Source organism: Electrophorus electricus, chromosome 7 (genome assembly GCF_013358815.1).
Source record: "Electrophorus electricus isolate fEleEle1 chromosome 7, fEleEle1.pri, whole genome shotgun sequence".
Classification (NCBI taxonomy): domain Eukaryota; kingdom Metazoa; phylum Chordata; class Actinopteri; order Gymnotiformes; family Gymnotidae; genus Electrophorus; species Electrophorus electricus.
In genome coordinates this window covers 26,184,707-26,201,757 of record NC_049541.1, presented here as the reverse complement: position 1 = coordinate 26,201,757, position 17,051 = coordinate 26,184,707, and the positions used below count along the sequence as shown (strand labels likewise).

Genomic DNA, 17,051 nt, shown 5'->3' with positions numbered 1-17,051 from the left:
CAATGATATACATAAGTACCAAAATATTACAGAACTTTATACTGTAAGTATTGTTCTCTGTAGGGAGCAGTAGTGGGTGACACTTCTACACTTCTGGAGCGATCGCGCTACTGCTATGACTACGGCTTATTTCTTCACATGTGTCAACTCTGGTTAGTTTTTTTTTTTTTTTTTTTTTTTTACTTAGAACTTCAGTGCAACCAAACATAAAATTTCATCATTACAAGACCACAACTTGTGATGCAGAGATGAGGTTTAGGCAGGTGGGTGAGATGTATAGAAGCTGAAGAGCCATACAGCCCACAGACCTGCCCTTTGATCCACTTCACACCCCCTGTCGTGCCTGCCAATCAGATTGCGACAGCATGGGGATTTTGTTTGGGGTGTACGCTCGCATGCTGCTTTCACATGGGAGGAGGCTCTGTGACTCACATATAGTCTGTGCCGGCAACGGATTTGCCGTCTGATGCCTGTTGGAAATTCAGAAGTGTTTCATCACATGACTATAAAGGAATTAATGGTTTATATGATAAAGGTTGTACCCGTTGGCTCCATGTGAGTGAGTGTGTGTGTGTGTGTGTGTGTGTGTGTGTGTGTAAACAGTTTTTTTTTCTCAATTGTATGTTTGAATGATTGGAAACTTCAGTAATAATAGTCATACATCAGGAATACACACTCAGAGGACACACTCAGAGGAATACACACTCAGAGGACACACTCAGAGGAATACGCATATAGAAGAGGACACACTCAGAGGAATACGCATATAGAAGAGGACACACTCAGAGCAGTACATGCTCAGATTGTCTTTTCAGTGCTCTTTCCATTATGGGCCACTTCCGACCATTTGACCTTTGATCAGACAGCTCATGTGGTATCACATAAGGGTATCAGTAATGGACAAGACAGTGATTTTTTTGGGAGGGGGGACATTACCAAACTAACACAAAATAATTGTTTTTGTCCTGTTAATGTAATGTTTATCACAAACAAAGCATGTTGATACAGTGTAAAGAGCAACCAGATGGAATTTGAGAGAACCATAAGCATTGTGTGTAACAGTAAACATTCGTTGTAAAGACATGCTAAACACATCCTGCAGGTTTGTCTTAGTGTCTTTGTTCTAAGTATTTTACCTAAATCCACTCTGAAAACCAACGGAATGTCGGGACAACGTTGGCTTTATCATAAATGTTAATTATTAATTGACAGTACATTAATGAGTTTATAGTACAAGTATTCCTTTACTTCATTATAAATGGTAATTACTCTGTGCTACTGTTCTGCCCCTTTTCCTTGGAGTTGGCAGCAACAGCTTAACGAGGAATATGTCTGAACCCAAAGCCGTTTTAGTTAATGGTTCAGTTGCTTGGGTGCTCATCTGTGACATGGGGCTGTTTTGTCAACTGTGTGTTTTTCTCCTCTTTTAATTACGTTTGGCCTCTGAAAGGCACGTGAAGGAACAGCTTTCATCGGACACCCATCCCCCAACCCTCTGTTTGACTCAGTAGGTAAGAACGAACAAAAAACAAAACCACGCAAATGATTTTTTTTTTACACTTTGGACTGATCCCCCATCCACGCATGCGTGGCACGGCCCATACGCCTTCTCCGCAGAGAAACTGTGCGGCGGATGGGCGGAGGAGTGGAGTGCTCGTGGAGAGGCTGCCTCCGGTGAATGGAGATAAAAACAGACGGACAGAGTCGTGTCCTGGCCCTGCCTGCCCTCACAGCATGGGAATGCCTCCTCCGGGACACGGGGGTGGGGCTTGAGAACCCAGTACCTCGGAGGGCACCTGTGCAAACAGCCCAGCCAGGAAGCTGAAAGAGAGGGAGGTGTATGGGCTGTTAATGTTCACACTCTCCTTCTAGACTCGTCACTTCCACAGTCCAAACTGAGACTGCTTTTGTGGACAGATCTTAATGTTAAGATCATAATGGAAGTTGGCGAGCAGACTGGAATGTGGCTTGGGTGTTTTTATTAGCCGTCTGCAGCAGACTGCGAGGCTAGAACGTGCGTTCCTGTCGTGTTTCTGGATCGGCGGGCGCAACTCACTTCTCCTTGGTAGTCTGAGCTGCCGTCATGGTGAACTGACTTAAGATCCAGTCACAGGAAGTGACCTCAGTCGCCCGCACGTCCCTGAGGCTCCTTCCCCGAGGCCGTCCTCGGGGTATCGGTGCAGTCGCCGTGGTAGACGGCGTCAGCATTCTCGCGCAGCCGCTCTTTTTAACGCCGACTCACAGCTTCTGCATTCTGGCAACTTGGATAAATAGAAGCATATCTTAGTTAACACTGCAGAAAGAGATCTCATACTTTGTTCATATTTTCAGTGTGGACCCTGTGGTCAGACTGACAGAGACACAATTACAGACATATTACAACAGAGTGGTTCATCGTGAGGGCTCATCGTTGCACCAGGGGGAAAGCATCTCAGTTACAGGGTACAACAGAATGGTTACAGGTTACAGCGGTGTGGTTACAGGGTAACGCTGAGCAGTTGTGTTTAAAAGTTCCTCACACTCCATGGTTTTTCTCCAGTGTTTTTTGTTGAAGGCAACCAGGTGTCTGTGTGTGTGTGTGTGTCTGTGTCTGTGTATGTGTGTGTGCACGCTCTGTGTTGTTGGTGTCCTCCTGGGTATATTAATTAGTTCAGCTGCTCTCCAGGGACTAGTGCTGCGTTGTGACTTTGCACTCTCCCCTGGAGTGTGTGTGTGTGTGTGTGTGTGTGTGTGTGTGTGTGTGTGCGCGCGCGCTGTATACGTATCAGTGAGGTTAACAGGAGTCTGTTCTTTGGCCATCTCCCCGGTTCTGCCACAGGACAGGGTGAGAGGTCACCACAGCAGGGGATGGCTGCACTCTGACCTGGTCTGCACATGCTCACGAGAAAGGTTAAGGATTTACACATCAGCATACACACACACACACACACACAAATGGAATTCAGTGCTATGCTGCCCCTGCCTCATCTCACTGGCTAACCGTAGCTTAGGGGCGACCCTTCACCGATTGGTCCAGGCTGCTACTGAGCATGGCTCCTCATGGCTCACGTCTGCGCTCGTGTACAGGGGCAGGCGGCGGTAAGGCTTGGCGTTACCTACGAGCTACACACTCATTCACTGACTCTTTACACTGTCTTATGACTCTGCCTTCTCTTTTTGCACAAGAGTGCTTTGTCTGGTGTTTTTTCCCCTGGATCTTCCAGATGGAGATACGACCCGCGGGCCATCCTAAAGCTCTCTCCTCTCCTCGCTGCATCCCGCTCTTCCGTCCTTTGTCTGATCTCTCTTTGTCTGATCTCTCTTTGTCTGATCTCTCTTTGTCTGATCTCTTTGTCTGATCTCTCTTTGTTGACCTGTCAGTTCCCTGCAGTCAAGTTACCTGCTCCTCTCTTCTCGCCGTGTTCTCTCTCCCTCTCATCGGGGATTCTCTTTCTCTTTTACTTTGCTCTCTCTCTCTCTCTCTCTCTCTCTCTCTCTTTTCATGAGTCTGGGGATTTTTCTTTTGCTCTACTAGTTTTTTTTCTCTCTTTTTCTCTCTCTCTCTCACTCCCCTTTTCTTTCTTCCTCTCATTTATCTGTGGCCCCCATTGGTACAAATGCCCTCTTATTGCAAGCTCGCTCTCTCTCTCTCTCTCTCTCTCTCTCTCTCTCTCTCTCTCTCTCTCTCTCTCTCTCTCTCTCTCTCTCTCTCTCTCTCTCTCTCTCTCTCTCTCTCTCTCTGAGGTAGGTTATCCTTTGGGCTTTCAGCTTATTCTCTTCCCAGCACTGTGTTCTGTCGGGTTTTTTTTCCCCTAACCCGAGGACAAATAAAAGGTTTGCTGAGAGTTGCCTCTTGTGCTCTGCTCAGCAGTGGCTCCTAAATCCATCCCTGCAGGTAGGAAGGCGCGCTGGTCGGCTACCCGCCGTGACCTCATTCGCACGTGGCCGTCTGCAAGAGCAGTGTTTTTCCTCCAGGTGACCCCCTGACTTGGAGTCATGTCAGATTGAGAGAGAGAGGGAGAGGCCTGTTCTTTGTAGCAAACGACGGTCATTTTATATCGCATGATGTTTACTGGAGCTCTGTTCAGTGTTTAAACCTCATAATCGTGGATCAGGGGAGCGGTGGGTGGTACGCAGGTGGTGCTCGGTTTCTCCCTTCTCTAGATGTACAAGAGAGCTCGCTGCTGGGTAGAAATCACATTAAGCTGCACTGAAGGGTTTGCCGTGACATATTGAGGGTAACGGTCAGGTGGACGGTCAGGTGGCTGCGGTGTTCAGCCGCTTTAGTCCGCGCTACCTAACAGAGGGAAAGAAGAATAAAGCAGGGAGCAGGCGGTGGGGGGGTCTCTTGGCACATCTCCTTCAGAGGAGCGCGGGGCGAGAGCTCCAATCGCGCGTCTGTACACAGGACAGGTGTTGGGGTTCCTGGGGTGCTGTGCTGCAGAGATATCACCACGGTATCTGCACCATGGACCCTCGCATTCCTTAACCTCTTAAACGTTCCCTGCTTTCTCTCGCTCTCTCTCTCGCTCTCTCTCTATGTGTATAGTGTACTGTCAGTACTGTTTATCAATATGTCTGATATAATAAATAACTGATATATGATATGCACTGTCCTTCTATCTTCTGTATATATTGTGCTGTACAGCTGTAGGGGAGTTACAGTTACCCAAGGCTCATCACAAGCATTCATTATATGATTATCCTGGACATAAACTCCGACTCTGACTTGCATATGTTCTTTCTTTTTCGTTCTTTCTTCCCCGCCTGTTCCGCCTTTTTTCTTCACAAGCCCCCTTTTGGTTCCTTCCTTTTATCTGGGTGATTATTGTGGTCTCAGCTCATCCTCAAAAAGAGCCTAGCGGTGTTTACAGAAACAGGGCCATGTGCATAAGACACCCATGCCCGCACAAACGCCATCCCCTGTCGGCGATGAAAACGCTCCCTCTCTGTCTGAGCGACTGGTTGGGGCCAGCTTGCGTGCTTTACCCTGAGGAGGTAACTGTGACTCCTCCCCCGACGAGACCGCACTCGGACTCGGTCCACTGAGCTAGCTGAAGGCAAATGACGCCCAGGCCCCTGCGCTCTCACGGTGCCGTGTAGTGGGCGGAGCTTCCCAGCAGACACGCTCTGCCCCGCCCCCCCACTGAGCCGGAGCCTCATCAGGGCTCCAGGACCGGTGGGCTGTGGCCTCAGCTCCAGTCGGTGTCGAGGAGCGGTTCTGCGCAGTTACTGCAGTCTCTCAGCAGCTGGTCTGATGTGGCATCGCGCACCCTTCCTCCTCCACCCTGTATCCCGGGTAACCCCCACCCACTCAGCCCTGGTAAGGGGAAGTTCTTACAGGGTGCTTCCTTTGACCTCTGAAACAACAATGGCACAAACAGCATAGGTGGAAAGGTCACTCATGGAAGCACAGACCGCTCGGCTGGCTCTGCGTGACAGTTTTTCGTAAAGAAATGAAAACCTTCCAGTTCTCTTTGCCCATTTTTTCATTCGTGCATTAGAAATTAAAAATAAATGAGAACCCCGAAACGGTCGGGCTTCTTAACAGTCGTGGCTCACGTGGTTAGACATCTGGCTCGAGAGCTCGGCTGGCAGAGGAACCGAGACTTCCTCTCGAGACGCCGCCAAGCTCGGACTCAAGCCTTTACATTTTAAATGTCCCAGCTCTCCTGCTGCCCCTTAATATCCAGGAAGTCCTGTGTGATGACATTCGTGTCAAGAACTCACTCCAGTAAAAATCGAGCACTACCACTTGACACAAAAGAGACCAGTAGGCCTACAAGCAAAAGTCTTTCTTTGGCAGGATTCTGAGGTATAATATCATAAAGAATATTCATTTGTCATCCTTGCGTACGTAGAACCTTCCGGGCAGAACCGTGACGGAGTTTCCAGGAGCCGGGGCGATTCCTGCGGGGGAGCTGCCCTCTGCACAGCAGAGATAACGGCGTGGAAGCACAAGGCCTGTGCGCTTATCACCCCCAGCTGGGCTAAAGGCTCGATAAGTCCACTACAATGAAGGGAGTGGCAGCTTTTAATAAAGGACATGATGACAGATGTCTTACATGTCGCCTGGTATTCAGAACTGCAGAGAGGACCAGGGTCCGGAGCGAAGATATTTTACGGGTTTTGGGTTTTGTTGTTTAGGCCTGAAGGAGGTAATTGTGGAGGATTTGTGTCCATTTTTACCCTCTGATGTAGCAGGAGGGGGGTTTTTTTGTTTGTTTGGTTTTTTTTGTTTCGCAGAGGGGGCGAATTTTTCTGCTTCGCTTAAATCTCTTAAGTTGCATTTGGTTGCAATTTAGTAATTTGGTGTTGGTGCAATTTAAAACAAATCTGTAGTGTTTCAGTCCTCCTGACCTCTCTCCCTCTCATTCTCTCTCTTCTTCAGTACATTTCCTCGTGCGCTCCTCAGCCTTTCTTCAGTCAGATCACTCTGATCCACTCCATTAAGCCGCGAGAAAGAGGAAAAAGTGAGAGAGGAGGAGACAGAGAGAGAGAACCGCCTTCACTTGATGTGGCTCCACACCAGAGACAATTTTTGCGTACGTCCTGTGAAGAATTTCTGACGTCTTTGCACACTGCACAGACCGCACGTCAAAAGCTCTACTTTAGAAGAACATCCTTGTGGCCACAGCACATGATAATCACGCTAGGAGATGGAGCGGAGGAAAAAGTGCGGGAGGCTTGACCGTCTTTGTGCCTGGAAGGGTGCACACGGGTGGTTGCTATAGAAATGCCTAAACGGATGCCTCGGCCAGCCAATGGCTGGGCACAAAAGCGCGGCAGGTCCCGCCAGCAGTTCTCATCTATGCTGGAGGACTGAGATTAAAACCTCCACTGTCTGGAAGCCCCGTGGTGTTAGCGCCATTAGACTGGAGGGGTTTCCCGCCTGGTTCCTTCCGTGCAGGGGCACCCCAGCGAGTTACAGTATTTATTTAATTAGGTTTTGAAAAGAAGAAACTTTCCTCCCATATGTTCACGCTCATGTCTCTTTTACTGGCCCATGGTCTGGCACATTGAGTGTTCCGAAGAGCTGGGATTGTTTTGGAATTTCTGAATATGGTTCAGTACCAGGTCCATTTTCTTCCCTTAAAATAAAACACAAAAGAGATTTTTCGGATGTGCTCAAAAAGATGCCTTTTCCATGCACACGCTTTGCCCGGAAAGCGGGAAGTAGCTTGTGTGGGCAGCCGGAAGCTCGCCGAGGAGCTGAACGCTTGGGGCGACCTTTGTGTGTTTGCGGGGCTGGTTTGCAGCTTGCAGCGTAGGGCTAGCCTCCTCCACAGACACACCACTCCCACCCGGCCGTGCCGTGGTGTTCCAGCCTTCTTGGTAGATATGCAGGGAGGGTTTGCTGTGTGCAGAAGCAAAGCTGTTTTATCTCTGGATGTCATGCTAGTAAGTGCAGCTTTGCTTTTGGACAGCTTTGTGTATGTTTTACCCTTCTGCCCCATGAGTGACCTGGGCGTAAGGGGTAGAAGTTAATGAACGAGTCTGTCTCCAAGACAGAAAAATGCACCCCCTGCTTTAGAAAGATTTACGCTGTGTTGTATGGCCCAGTGTGTTAACAGTGGTGTACACAGCCTGCGATTCCTCTTGGCCAGAGACCTATAAACTCAGATCAGTTATGCCAAAAATAATAATAAAATAAATCATACAAAACAACAAAAAAAAACACCACTATGATGCTTGTGTCAGAAGTGCACCTTCAGGTGAAAACCAGATAACAAACCAGCATTTGGTTACACTAAGGAGTAAGGAACTGGGGTTTTATCTCATTAATAATCAGTGCATCGATATCCGCAATATTTATTTGGCACATTAGTGACGAATCTGATCTTAATACCAATCAAGCAAATGCAGATTCAGTTGCTCAAATGCATTGCACACCAAACACGAATGGACAGGACAGGAACATCAGCACGGCACAGATATAAAAGGGAAGTAGCAGGCCTGGTAAACATACGGAAGGGCTGTGTGCAGCAGCGCAGGAAGCTGAGGTACGTGCCTTGGTGTGCAAGCACTGTGTGCGCTTGAGTCGTGGGAGCAGTCGTCATCATGCCAAGTTATCCAGCGAAGGGTCAAAGGGCTGGAAGAGTAACAGACACATATCACGGGAGATCAGGACACATGTCATGGGAGATCAGGAAGTTTGGGTGAGACCAGTTAGATCAAGTCATGGGAGATCAGGAGGTTTGGGTGAGACCTGTTAGATCAAGTCACGGGAGATCAGGAGGTTTGGGTGAGACCAGTTAGATCAAGTCACGGGAGATCAGGAGGTTTGGGTGAGACCAGTTAGCCGGCGGCTTTCAGCAGTGCAAAGTGCATAACGACATGTTGAATAAGAACAGTGAAGGAACAAAACACCAGATGAGCTGTTGAATTCCCTGCTGTGGGCGCTGGCCAGGGTTACTGCAGGGGACCACAAGGTGAGAAGAGAGTGCTCTGTGTTGTGTTGTTAAACGGTAAACAGTAATAACAGCAGCTCCTGGGCAATACAGCGGCTGCTCTAAACTATCATATTAAACTATTACCAGTGGTGGAGTCTCTATTGCCGACGTCACCAGGTTCATATCTGGCGTTCTTCATCAGGCCGATTAGCCGCCGTAGCTAACGGCTCCGCTAGCAGCTCCGGGCGCTCGGGTGCGGCGCCTGTGTTCCGTCCTCTCAGGCTGTGCCCCTTCCTGTGTTGTTCCCTGTAACAGAACAAGGAGAAGGAGCGCATGAAGGAGCGGGAGAAGGAGGCGAGGGAGCGGGAGGCGCGCTACAACAACGGACACCTTTTCACCTCCCTCACCGTGTCGGCCACCACCCTCTGCTCCGCCTGCAACAAGAGCATCACAGCCAAGGAGGCGCTCAGCTGTCCGAGTAAGTCAAGCATGCTAAAAAACAACACTCCACCCCCAACATGCGTACAAACACAACGTGCCTTTAACAGCTGTGGCAGGTTCAGTGTAGCTGTCTAAACTCTGAAGTTAAAACTAAAACTGTGATTCACGATAACAGCGGAATTATTAGGCTTTACACGGCTGTGGGTGCCAGATGTTTGTGTAAAATGATTATTATTTCACCATTTTTTAGCTGAATATGAAGGTGGACGCAGATCTTTGGAATTTACAGCCAGCACACTCCATGCTAATGAAGTTTCGCCTTAGTCCTGATTGTCGATAACTCGTTATTAAAATGGATTTGTTTTAGATTTGGCTCTCTGAATACCGTATTAATGAGTTTTTCTTAAAGCTCGGAACATTGGGGAGTGCACGAGTCAGCACACTGTAGTGGGTTAATGGCAGAACGCTGACTGTGTTCACACGGTGCTGCTTGGGAATGAGGCCTTTCGCCGGGTGTCAGCTAGCCTGGGTGATCTGTTATCACCCAGTTCATCCAGTAAAGCCCCTTTACCACCTGCAACAAGAGTGTGTGTGAGTGTGTGTGTGAGTGTGTGTGTGAGTGTGTGTGTGAGTGTGTGTGTATGTGTGTGTGATGGGCCTCTAAGGGAAAGGAGAGAGAATGTAAGAAACAGAGAGCTAGATCAAAAGAGAACTAACAGCAGATCGAAAAACAGAGGGAGACTCTTGTCGGGAGGGAAGTCACTGCGGGATCTCTCCACGCTGCGCTGCCCCGCCCCCTCCCCCAGCCCCAAATCAATCACCAGCACCCCCACCCTGCCTCCGATGCCGCCCAGACAATGGTGTCAGTGTGCGGGGCGAGCGGCGGAGCGGTCGGCCTGCCTGGCTCCAGAGCCAGCCAGAGGAACAGCTGGGAGATAGATAGATAGATAGAGAGAGAGAGAGAGAGAGAGAGAGAGAGAGAGAGGGCAAACAAAGAGATGGAGAGAGAGAGAGAGAGACCAGGAGAGGAATAGAGATGGAAAAATAGAGAAAGAAGATGAGAGCAGGGTGGAGATGGGAGGATATACGGAGCCAGAGAGGAGGGCACATCTCTGAGAGAGAACGCATGTCCCTCCGTGTCCTTGTGACCACGCTGACATCAGCGGTCCCACTACAGCAGGTCAGCTAAGGGGAATACACACCGGAATATTCATATCTATCTATATTAATTAGAATTTCTACATAGCATTATGAAATATTAACGTTAGTAAAGAAAACATCAATTACCATCATCAGTGCACATTTTCATATTTTGGACGTGGCCAGTATTGGAAAATTTTTGCTGAGACTAAACTTACTATAGCAGTATTGCTCGTCCATTATGCCCAGTGCAGAATTACCCAGAGCACTTCATACCACTGAACGCAGGGCTGAAGACACAGTGAACGTGTTTTGATGTAAACCGTGTGATTGTTATGACACGTCTCTGTCAGCTGCAGGGTGTCACGCTGTTATACGCCGTCTCAGTGTCGACAAGCTGACTGACACTAATTCACGCCAAAAAGTCATTTCCAGACGTGTAATTGCCCCCGTGCAGGGTAACAGCTTTCAAATCTGACACTTCGACTGCTCATTTACAAAAAATCCTCCCGAATGGTAGTGTAGGACATTCCGGCATGTTTCCCTCCTGTGCGGAACACTGGGAGCAGGTCCAAACCCGGAGCGTACGCCGGAGAACCCGTGGGCAGTAATGGAGCTAAAGAGATTTTGCTTTGTGTATCTGACCCAAAATCAGCTTCCTGCGTCCAAGTGAGCTCAGAGTTCGGCCTGTTCTCGTCACCGTGCCGTGGTGGTTTGGAGAGGGAGGGAAGGAGAGACCAGCAGCACAGGTTGGCCAGGGTGGGGGACAGAGATGGAGCAGTTGGCCCGCCCGCCACTGTGGGTCCCAGGGCAGGAGAGGCAGGGGCAGGGTTATGTGGAACAGGCCTGGGGGGGCTATCGATTCCACGCAGATCGAGTGATTACATCTGGAAAGAGATATTGGGGGGGGGGGGGGGGGGGGGGGAATGCATTATCATTGATAATAGCCATGGAGGTTAGAGGAGGAGAGAGCAAAATGGGGGGGGGGGGGTAGAGAGAGAGAGAGAGAGAGAGAGAGAGAGAACCCTTGGCCATACCCAGTCACATTCACCAGAGAGCCCGGTCCCTCGAATCGACAACAAGGTCCTTGGCACATCTTGGCACATCCTTGGTGCCACCTGGCACATTATAATCGTGTGTGCTGTAGGATCCTAGTTGGCAAGAGGTGGTAATGGAGCGATTACACGTGGCTTAATAGTGAAGTCCTCAGTCTGAATGCAGCATGTGGGTCTTTTGTTTCCAGTATCTCAGAAGCCCCTCTACTGTATAGCTCCCAGCTGCTTGCCCCTTCTGCACAGCCTCCATATCCGCCCCCACTCCCCCAACCCCGCCCCCATTCCCCCAAGACCACTCCCCCATCGTGATTTGGAATGTGTGCATCTGGGGATAGAGAGATGGGTTTGAGAGACTCACAAGCTGTCATACCAACATTCTTCTGCTCTGTTGGAGGCAGGCACACACACACACACGCACGCACGCACATAAAAACAAAAGTAAGACATTTCCACCAGCCTAGCTGCTGTATAGAGGGACTCTTTCTCATTGATTGGTTCACTTCAGAAGCCATATTGACGTGCCACTTGCATAGCTCTGTAGGATCTGTTGTAACAATCGGCTTGGAAATGCTCCCTGCGGGGTGTGTACTCGCAGCCTCTGTGGTGGTAACCCACCGCCAGACAAAACTGTGGCAAACCGCACTGGATTTCACCACTTCCACGGCTTTTGTTACAGCTCCGCAACCCGGACTGGGAAGTGGGAAAACACGGTATCCCAACCGCACCCATTCCCTGCCATCTGAGCTCCACTCAGCAACGTGCCAAAGATGGCATGGACCAATCAGCTTTCCCTGCCCCACTCCCATTTATGAAACCATGGACCAATCATCTTTCTCCACCCCACTTCCATTAATTAAACCAAGGACCAATCAGCTTTCCCCGCCCACTCCCATTTATGAAACCAAGGAGACAGTTCTTAACCCACCATTGCGTAAACTAAGGTCACAGCATTCAGGTCGCCGAGTGGCATCAGGCAGCAAAAGCCGAGGACAGAATGCGATGGCTGCAGCTGTCAGGCCTGAACAGCAGAGCCCAGAGCGAGCCAGTGCGTTTGTGATTATCCCACAGGTACTTGATTACCACCCAGATTATGGAGGGTGGGATTATGGCAGAACCAGGAATTAAAGAAAATAAGATTTACATAATAATATCCTGCTTTGTAGATCACTGAAGATCACTTTTTGTGCTGATCACTTTTCCATCCATGCTGTTAAAATCTACACTGAAATACTAGAATAATCTCAGTATTTGTCATTTATCATTAACACATTAACACATCTCTAGAGCTCCAGTATATATAATTCCCTAAACACAGTCCACTTTTAAAATTATGTGGTACACCTTGCCTCATCAGTCTAAAACAAAAAGTAATTTTTTTTTTTTTACCCGTTTCACTTGGCTGTATTTAGCTGCTTACTCACTTCTACATCCACAGCTGTCTGACCGTGTTTCAGTAAATTCCACCCTTAGGTTTACCAATCTCACGAGGTAGTGAGGAAGGATTTGGTGGGCTCCTCTTAAGACAGCTTTGATCCTGAAAATCGGAAGAGTTTACACGCTGGCTTTAAGGGAGAGTACCTACCAGGCACATAACGTGGCTGCTTGATTCTTATAGTGTGATGTATTTGTGATCAAGTCTCTCTCTCCAAGGCCTTGTCTGACCAATGAGAACAACAGGCTCCCAGCCTCCCAAGGAAAGAGCTTTGCGCATTTCTTCCCAAACACACGAACAGAGTGCAGGGTTGTTTCAGTCAAGTTAGTTCCTTTATATAGGGCAAGGCCTGTTTATTTAACGTTGGTGAGACTCTGCGTGTGTGTGTGTGTGTGTGTGTGTGTGTGTGTGTGTGTGTGTGTGTGTCTGTCCTTCAGTCCAGGGTTGTGCAGACACAATCCTTGCATGAATGGGACCTACTGTGTTTCTTCTTATGAGCCTTGGAAAACACGAGTATTTGAATCTGGTGTGTTCTAAAGGGTTGTCTAGGGGAAACAGGACATGCTGGACATGTGACGCGTGTTGCCTTTAACGTTCGACATGTGACGCGTGTTGCCTTTAACGTTCGACATGTGACGCGTGTTGCCTTTAACGTTCCAGGCCTTGAAAGGTGCTCAGACCTCCTGGACCCATGCTGGAAGATCTCGATGGCCATGTTTAACTGGCCGGGACAACATGTGCACTACCGTGTCACGCCGTCAAGGTTATATATGTGTAATACATGTTGTTTGACAAACACAGTAAAAATGCTGATGCATGGTGTGTGTGTGTGTGTGTGTGTGTGTGTGTGTGTGTGTGTGTGTGTGTGTGCTAGAGAGAGAGAGAGAGAAGGTGCTGCTGATTAAATTGCACCCTTAGACAAATTTGTAATGTTGTGACACTAGTGAGAACCCCAGCGAGCACAGTTATTTTGCTTCTTTGCACATGACTCTCTGAAGCCCCCCCTTGTTGTCTGAGATAAAAAATTAAAAAAAAAGAAAGCTCCCTTCTGACTGTCAGTGGATTCGTTCTTCAGGAAATTACCTCACCTCTTCAGGAAGTGATCTCACCAACCGCTCTTGTTCTGCTGCGTCTGCTTTCTACACATCGTTCCTCTTCTTTTTTTACCTCCTTTTTCCAAACATACCAATCATGGGTAATCATGGCCATATTTAGCAGGAATATTCAGAAACTCACTGTTATTTTAAACGTACACTGGAGTATTAAAGAGACTGTAGTCTAATGTTGGTGGTTTTGTGGGTGGGGGTGTTGCTTTTGTGGCAAGCGTTGAAATTTGATAAGCATTTACATGTGAATGTTTTGTTAACTTTAGTTTCCCACACACTACACTCTGGGTGTTCAGCGGCAGTGTGTAATGGCTCCACACCCTGAAAAATGAAAGAGGGGCCCCTGACACTAATCGTATCTGAACCCTGACACTGATAATGTTTTAACTAATCACCTTTTAAGCAGTTACTAATCCCTTACTAACCAACCTTTAATCCTTACATTTAGCTGATGCTTTTATCCAAAGCATCTTACAATTATTATGACTGAACATAACTTGAGTAACTGAGGGTTAAGGGTCTTGCTCAGGGGTCCAACAGTGGCAGGACAGGAACCAGCAACCTTCTGATTACAAGTCGAGTACCTTTACCACTGCCCACCCAGACACTAATCACACTTCACCTTGACGCTAATCACCCTTTAATCCTGACGCTAATCACCCTTTAATCCTGACGCTAATCACCCTTTAATCCTGACGCTAATCACCCTTTAATCCTGACGCTAATCACCCTTTAATCCAGACGCTAATCACCCTTTAATCCAGACGCTAATCACCCTTTAATCCAGACACTAATCACCCTTTAATCCTGACACTAATCACGCTTTCACAGTGCTCCTGCAACCCTCTCACCCCCGTCCCCACCCCAACCCACCCAGCTCAACTTCCGTCTGTTTGAGTACAACTTCCTTTCTCGAAAACACGGCACAGGAAGAGAGATCACTGGAACAATGTGGAGAAGTGTGAACTGTGGGGGCAGGGTGGGGGCTAGAGAGAGACAGAGAGAGAGACAGAGAGAGAGAGAGCTGAGGAAGCTCTCTCTGTTCTAGCCTTTCTCCCATCTAAAATGAGGAGATCGCTTGATTAAGAGTCACACATCTCTGCGTGAGACACGCTGTAAGCGTGGACCGTTGCACTTAGTGGAGTGAAAATACGGGAACGTCTGGTGCTTTCACACGTGCAGAATGGCTCATTTCAGTGTGTGTTTATATGGTTAAAAATCTTTGCTTGGCTCACCATTGCACAGAAGTAGACAAACAATGGATTACCTCACCCAACTTCACCCAGACAGACCTGACGATAGAAAAAAAATGTCAAATCGCTCTTTGCTGCAGGTTTTAACAACATAAATGACTAATTACACAGCTCTACAGTTTCATTTACCCTAAACACCCTGTGTGGTTGAAACCTGCATTTTCCTATAGAAAACACACGCTGTTGGGAACAGTGTGAGCATTTGGCATGTGTGGTGTGGACTTACAGGGCAGGGTGGAGGGGCAAGACTCAGGCAGCTGGCTTCCCACACCCTCACCCACTAGGGGCACAGCTGCGGTTGGGCCTCCTCTCGCTCCCCGATTACGTCACACGCCGCCTGGAAAGGTTCTTAACATCATATATACGCAATCAGTGCATGTTTAGAGCTAAAACTGCATGCTAAATGCCTGACCAGCAGTCAAGTGGAATAAAACACACCGCGAGAAACCCGTGACTCTTTTCCTGGTTGGATAAGAGCAGGTCTGTGGAATGCATAAAAGAGAAGCCCTCCATTCGCTGAGGGAAACGTTAAAAAGGGAACTTTTCACACTTGCGACGGCCCGAACAGCCGCAGCGTAATCAGCGACTCAGCTTCTGCCTGTCACTTCAGCGTCACGGCTGAGAAAAAAGTCCCACGGTTCACGAGTGGAGCGCATACAAGCGCGCTGAGGTTGTGTTTACTGCCTTTAAACTAAAACTCCTCGTGATGATCTTTATAGACACTAATTTGTGCTTCCCTCCATATTTGCAGCCTGCAATGTCACCATCCACAACCGCTGCCGAGACACACTGGCCAACTGCGCCAAAATGAAGCAGAAGGTAAGGGACCCCACGGGAGAGGAGGGGGAACCGTAGCGTTACCAGAATGGGGGTCCAGGGTCAGCTCGGACACGACCTCGGATAAACGCACGTGCAGTGCCTATTTAATTCATACAGCAACCCTTTTTTCTCCTAATGGCTTGCAGCAGCAGAAGTTGGCCCTGGTGAGAAACAGTTCAGCTCTCCAGAACGTCGCCCTGCGCAGCAAAAGTGAGTGTTCATTTCTCCTCCCCCCACCTCGTGTGTTTGCTCGGTCTCCTCCCTTCCTTACCGTAAGCTTTTATCACCTACCTCTGACCCCGAGCACGCCGGCGCGGCAAGACCGCCCCCCGCTGGTCGGACCATGCTAGTGCGGGATTCCGGGCGGCCACGTGGTCTGGGAAGCCAGGCTGGTCGACCCTTGGCCCTCTTTAGGAGCCACACAAGGCCGATAAGCTCGTCTTCCACGTTAAGGAGCGAGGCCGGAGCTTTTCTGTTCAGATGGAGAGACGATGTTGTACCTTGTCATCTTGTCCTTCTTCTACAGTACATTGTTTTTACTTTTACTTTGTAGAGGAAGAAGTTGTCAAAGTGCAAGAGAGAAAGAGAGCTGTTTAAGTTCAGACCTTTTAGTTTAGTTTCCTGTCTCTTTCTCTTTCCTTTCTCTCTCACCCCTTTCTCTCTCTCTCTCTCTCTCTCTCTCTCCCCTTTCTCTTTGGCATTCTCTTAGCTCCCATGATAAAGGAGAGACCGAGTTCGGCCATCTATCCCTCCGACAGCCTCCGTCAGTCTCTCCTGGGCTCACGCAGAGGACGCTCCACCCTCTCGCTCAGCAAGAGCGTCTCCACCACCAACATCGCAGGGTGAGTGGGCATGCGTCTGCCCGGGTCCGCCTGCGTCAGGTCCATAGGAAAATGGCAGTCAATTTTGTCTTCGTTGGCCTCTCAGTGTTCTGCTAACCATGAATACTTCAGTAGTGGGTCGGTCACATCGCTAGTAATGACATCTCGACTGGACCATTATGAGTCGCTGTTCCCGGATAAGGACGGACCGGGCACCATGAGGCCCTGTTTATTGTTAGACGCTGTTAAGGATTATTGTGTACATGCTTGGATGTACACAGCTACACATGAGCTGAACATGCAGTTCTGTCACTTCTGTAGTGCACGGGCCCAGTCTTAACTGAGAGAGAGCCATTCGTGTGCTGTCAATTATATTTGCAGCTGTCTGCTCCAAAGCGTTTTGGCGTCTCTCAAGTTTGGTTTATGTTTGTTTCTCTCTGTGTGTGTGTGTGTGTGGGTGTGTGTGTGTGTGCAGGAACCTGAATGACGACTCTCCGCTGGGCCTCAGACGGATCCTGTCCCAGTCCACTGACTCTCTGAACTTCAGGAACAGGGCCATGTCTATGGAGTCTCTCAATGACGATGGTGAGAGGCACGCGATGAAGGCACACA

The 17,051-nt window shown here is 48.8% G+C and overlaps 1 protein-coding gene across 3 annotated transcripts in view; it reads left to right on the top strand.

The window, feature by feature from the left end:
- arhgef2 (rho/rac guanine nucleotide exchange factor (GEF) 2) overlaps positions 1–17,051 on the top strand; it is a 43,147-nt gene that overhangs the window by 18,959 nt on the left and 7,137 nt on the right. For all 3 annotated transcript variants that reach the window (XM_035528756.1, XM_035528755.1, XM_035528758.1), the window contains 5 exons: positions 8,688–8,850; positions 15,551–15,618; positions 15,765–15,828; positions 16,328–16,460; positions 16,915–17,024. In XM_035528756.1, the coding sequence (XP_035384649.1) occupies positions 8,688–8,850; positions 15,551–15,618; positions 15,765–15,828; positions 16,328–16,460; positions 16,915–17,024 (538 nt within the window). The remainder of the gene's footprint in view (positions 1–8,687; positions 8,851–15,550; positions 15,619–15,764; positions 15,829–16,327; positions 16,461–16,914; positions 17,025–17,051) is intronic.